General features: G+C 25.0%; 1 protein-coding gene across 1 annotated transcript in view; it reads left to right on the forward strand.

The window, feature by feature from the left end:
- Window positions 1–5,279, forward strand: part of LOC131169056 (receptor-like protein 56) — a 29,117-nt gene extending 23,838 nt beyond the window's left edge. The window contains exons 12-13 of the mRNA XM_058141846.1: window positions 598–669; window positions 2,971–5,279. Of these exons, the coding sequence (XP_057997829.1) occupies window positions 598–669; window positions 2,971–5,081 (2,183 nt within the window). The 3' untranslated portion in view covers window positions 5,082–5,279. The remainder of the gene's footprint in view (window positions 1–597; window positions 670–2,970) is intronic.
- Window positions 5,280–6,000: the final 721 nt, after the last annotated feature.

The raw sequence follows: 6,000 nt of genomic DNA on the forward strand, positions 1-6,000 counted from the left end.
TTTGTTATTTTTATTTTTAGATATAAAAAATGCTTGACTTCAATTCAGAAAATTTTTAAAATGGGTCAAAATAAAATTACAGAAAATATTTGTAATTGGCTTCTATGAATTTAATTTTTTGAATGCGTATAATTATTAACATTGTTAAAAAAATATTTTCTTTATATAAATAAAAATTTTCAGAAGTATGCTTTTTAAATCAGTCTTTTAACTAATAATTGCATGTAGGTAATTTTTTAAAAAATATTAAAACTCTTAAATTTTTCTTTTTTTTTTTTTTATCATAATGTATATCCTTAATACTTTTTATTGACTTTGAGAATTCATCACTGTCTTACTTATTAGTAGCTATTTATTTTTTTATTTGATTATTGTATGAATTATTATATTATTTTGGCAATTTCTTTTTTATTACTTTGTTTGAACTTTGAGTCAATATTACATTATGCTGCGGAGGTTTTGAAAAATTATCAAATTTCTTCAAAACAGTTTCTTTTTTTCTAGAAATTCAAAAACAGTAACCTGCAATCTTTTATAAATGACTTATTTTATTTTAAACAGTAACTAATATATATTCATCTCTAATATATGTTTCAGAATTAAATAATTTGACAAATTTGGAAGTATTGGATTTGAGTGACAATCAATTCAACGGCTCCCTCTCAAAAGGTAACTTCATATCTTATCTCAATTGTTATTTTTATTTAGTTAGATACAAAATAAGCCACTCCATATTTTAGAGGTATCATGTGGTCCCCTTCTTAAACAACATTGACTTACCTCATTGACGAATTCATAAATTTTTTAAGTGTGTCAAAATAATGTATATTAAAATTATAAAATATTAACAACAAATAATATAGATTAAAAATTTAACCCTATAATACTTTATGTAATTAATAAAGAAATACTTTACAGTACAATGCCAATATTTTAACATAATTATTCTTAAAAACTTAATAATATGCGATACATAAGAAAGATAAAAAAAAATTATATTTACTGCATTATATATATATATATATATATATATATATATATATATATATATATATATATATGAAGGAAGAAATAGATTAACTGGTGTTTTTAGCACAGTTCAAAATTTAACTTGTAAATTATATTTTTTATTAAATAATAATTTATAAATAAACAAATTATGTTATTTTATATCAATATTAAATGATATAATACTAGGTTTAAAGGAAAAAGAATTATTTTTTAATCAGATAAATGATTATTATTATCTTTCTTGAAATATGCAATTACAATATTGTTTTTATATATAAATATTCATAATTAAACATAATAAAATAAAATAGAATTAAAATAAAATTTTTATTCTAGTGACCTAAAAGATTTCATTATTATGATTATTATTAAATATAAAATTTTGAAATTTAATATAAAAAAGAAGTTATGAAATTAATAAATATTTATAATTTCATTAAATAATAAAAATTAAATTAAATTATTAAATAATATTAACTACGTGTAAGTGCACATATCGCTAACTTGTTATGTATTATTAGGATTGAATCAAAGATTTAACTATGTAATAATATATGACATTTGATTGAAATTTTACTAAAATATTTTTTAATTAACTTTTATTCACAATAACTTCACAAATATTTCAAAATAAAATTAAAAAATAATCATATCATAATTAAATAAAATTGAGGTTTCCCCTCCCCTTTTCAAAAAAACTCTTTTTCTTTTGTCATTTTTATTATTATCTTTCCGTTAATCTCCTCATTATTCTTAACCTTCATGAATTATTTTTTTTTCTTTTAAATTGAATATAATACTTTACAATTAAATTAGAAATAATTTAAGAAAATCAATTATTAAAATAAAAATATGTTTTCACTTGAAGAAAGAAACTTGAAAAATCATAATATTTTTATTAAAAAATATATAATAAAATCATGAAAAGTGTGAAAATTATAATTATATACTATTTACTCCATTCTGTTATTATCTTATCCTTTTTAAAATTAAAAGATAACACTAAAAATTATATAATTTTATGATCACATTATAGTTTTTTTTTTTATTATTGAATTTTATGTATAAACTTATTGTTTAAAAGTTTAATTATTAATGTAAAATATAATATCATACTGACTTAGAAAGGAAGAATATTAGAGAATAGATGTATCAAAAGAACATATAAAAATAAACACTTAATTTATAATTAGCTAGGTGAATTAAAAAAATACACAACTAAATATATTTTCAATTAATGATATCATATAAAAAAAAATAAGATTAATCTGCACATTATATGGGCTAGCATCTAGTTAAATATATTCTGGGTTACCAAATTGATTAATTAAAATTTTTTATTTTCTTTTAATTTTACCAATATTAATTTAATTAAATTATTAATATTGTTAGCAATTTTAATCCATTTGTAAAACTTATATAACTATATCAATTAATAAATAAAAATATTACTTTTATTTATTTTAATTTAATAGTTAATAAAATATTTTTCTTGAAGAAATTTTAATTTTTGTAATAATTAAGCAATAAAAATATTAATTTAAAAAGAAACATTTATAAAAAAAAATAATGCATGCTTTTTATCATAATTAGTAAATGGTGAAAATTATATTTATTTTTTATGAAAATAGTTTTTTTAGGTTATATATACATAAAAATTAAAAATTATATAAAAATATTTAAATATATTTTCAATGATATCATTTATAAAATAATATTAATCCGCGCATTATACAAGCTAACTCCTAGTTAAACATATTCTGGGTACCAAACTGATTAATTTAGCAAAATTAAAAAAAAAAAATCTTACATTGGGCCTCCGCCCTCGTTTGAGTATAAAAAAAATAAATAAATAAAAAAAAATGCTACATTCTGACATAATAAATTTTATCCGTACTATTGAAAAATTATGGTTGACTAGCAAATGAAAAATTATGGCTTAATATTTTCCTATTGTAGGATTATGCAAATTCAAAAGTCTCGTTGAGTTGGGTCTCCGAGGAAATCAATTTTCTGGCCCTCTTCCGGAATGTCTTGGCAACTTGACCAACCTCCAAGTTCTTGATCTTTCATTCAATCAGTTGAGTGGCAACTTTCAATCTGTTGTTTCTAAACTCACATCCCTCAAGTATTTGCTTCTTTCTGGTAATGAGTTTGAAGGCTTATTCTCATTTAGCACTTTGGCTAACCACTCTAAGCTTGAAGTGTTTCTACTCTCTTCGGGAAGTAGGAGGTTAGAATTGGAAACAGAAAATCCTACATGGTTTCCTACATTTCAACTCAAGTACGTTGACTTGTCCAATTGCAACTTAAATGTGAGAACTAGAGCAATTCCTAGCTTTCTTCTCTACCAATATGACATACGCTTCGTTGATCTCTCTCACAATATGCTGTTTGGGACGTTCCCCTCTTGGATCTTGCAAAATAACTCCAAGTTATATGTTATGAATTTGATGAATAACTCATTCACAGGAACTTTTCATCTACCAAATTATAAGCATGATTTGGTTAAATTTGAAATTTCGAGCAACAACATCACTGGTGTGCTGCCTAAGGAATTTGGTTTGGTCCTCTCAAATCTACTCTATGTAAACATGTCAAGAAATAATTTCAGCGGTAATGTTCCTTCTTCAATTGGTGAGATACGAGGACTATATACTCTGGATTTATCCCATAATAAATTCTCAGGAGAGTTGCCAGGAAGTCTGTTTGCAAATTGTACCTTTGATTGTACATTGATTCTATCAAACAATAATTTTCAGGGGAACATATTTCCTCAAAATATGAACTTGAGAGGCTTGATGACATTGGATATGAAAAACAACAACTTCAGTGTGATGATAGGCGTGGACTTCTTGGACAGCTCCTCCCTATCTTTTTTGGACATATCCAATAATAAGGTATCAGGTCTATTTCCCAGACAACTATGTAATATGAGTAGTCTTGAATTTTTAGACCTCTCAGACAATAGGTTATATGGGCCTATGCCTTCTTGCTTCAATGTTTCATCATTGCGCTTCCTGTTTTTACAAAAGAATAGTCTAAATGGATCCATACCCCATGTGCTTCTTAGAAGTTCTAATTTAGTGGCACTTGATCTGAGGGATAATAGTTTTTCTGGAAAGATTCCGTCTTGGGTCAGTCAGCTCTCCAAATTGCGTGTGCTTTTATTGGGAGGTAATGACTTGCATGGCAGTATTCCTAATCAGTTGTGTGAATCAAGAAATGTGAGTATCATGGATCTTTCAAGTAATTTACTTTCAGGTTCCATACCTTCATGCTTTAATAATATATCTTTTGGGAATAATATATCATTTAGAATGATGGGAGTCAATTATTTTTACCCTATGAGCGTAACATATGAAGTCGTTTGTGCTCCAACAGATAGCAGTATTGACTTGAATTTGCCTTGTTTATATTGGAAACCTTTAGAAGATGTGGAAGTGGAATTTGCAATGAAATATAGATACAACTCTTATAGGGGTGATATTATCAACTTGATGGCAGGAATAGATTTATCATGCAATGAGTTAAGTGGTAGAATTCCTCAAGAAATTGGAGACCTGCATGGAATTCGATCATTGAATTTGTCTAACAATCACTTAATAGGATCTATACCAGTCAGTTTTTCAAATTTAAGGAATTTAGAGAGCCTAGATCTTGGCAACAACAGTTTGAATGGTGAAATTCCTAGTGAACTAGTTATGTTGACCTTTTTGGAAACTTTTAATGTTTCATACAACAATTTCTCTGGTAGAGTTCTTGATAAAGGGCAATTTGGGACTTTTGATGAAAATAGTTACAAAGGTAACCCCGGCCTTTGCGGACCACTCATTCATCGGAGCTGCAGTATTGATGAAACTCCACCACCATCACCATCTATTGATGTAGAAGAGGAAGATGAAGGTGGTATTGATATGGTGTGGTTCTATTGGAGTTTCTGTGCATCCTACATCACAATTCTATTGGTGTTGGTAGCAATCCTCTGCATCAACAGGCATTGGTGCATGTTATGGTTTAACTTGGTTGATATTTGTATTAATTCAATTTCGGTTTGGCTCAACCAATAATCTGTCTAGTGTCTATGCAAAAATGTAGGCTTTTGCTAGTGCTTGAAGAATATGAGAGCTCCATTGATACGAATATTATTGGTCTGTGTTAGTCATTGTAATAATTGAAATTTGAATTTCATTTCCATTACCAAAAGCAGGATGTAAGATGCGTCAACATTGTTTTTTTTTATTAATTGTTATTATCTGCATATAATATTTCTTTCTAATTATTTAAAATATTAAATTTTCTATAATAATATAAAGGCATTAAAGTAGGTCTTTCCTTACTAATAATGAATAAACATAAAAAAGAAAGTAGGTAAAGTATATTTTATGTAGAATTAAACAGCTACATCTAACGGCAGAAACAACCTGTGGAAAGGGAATTGATTTTCCAAGGCCTAAATCCAAATTGTTAAAAAATTAGCCACATTCTAAAATTATAACGTATTATTATTTATTTATTGTATCCCTTTGGTTCTAGGCTTGCAATTTTGTTCCCTCCAGAGTTGCATTTAGATTATACAAGCATAAAAACCCCTCCGCGTGATGCTGCGATATTTTTATTTTATTTTATTATATTAATGTAATTAATAAATAAAATATTTATATTAAAAATATATTAAATTTTGTTTTATAATAATATAAAATATTACATTTATATCTTGTAAATAAAATTATTATCTATTAATAGTTAATAATATTTTATATAAATTTAAATAAAATTAAAATTGAATCATTACATATATTATGTATTGGTTATTTATGCATATTATAATTTAAGACCAATTAATATTAATAATACATTATTTATTGTTTACTTATTATAATAAATTGAATAAAGTATAGTTTGATAATAGAAAATATTTAACTATAGAGTCTAGTAATAAAAGAAAATAATAATAACATTTGTTAAAAAAGTGAATTGATTAATCCA

Source organism: Hevea brasiliensis, unplaced genomic scaffold (genome assembly GCF_030052815.1).
Source record: "Hevea brasiliensis isolate MT/VB/25A 57/8 unplaced genomic scaffold, ASM3005281v1 Scaf252, whole genome shotgun sequence".
Lineage (NCBI taxonomy): Eukaryota > Viridiplantae > Streptophyta > Magnoliopsida > Malpighiales > Euphorbiaceae > Hevea > Hevea brasiliensis.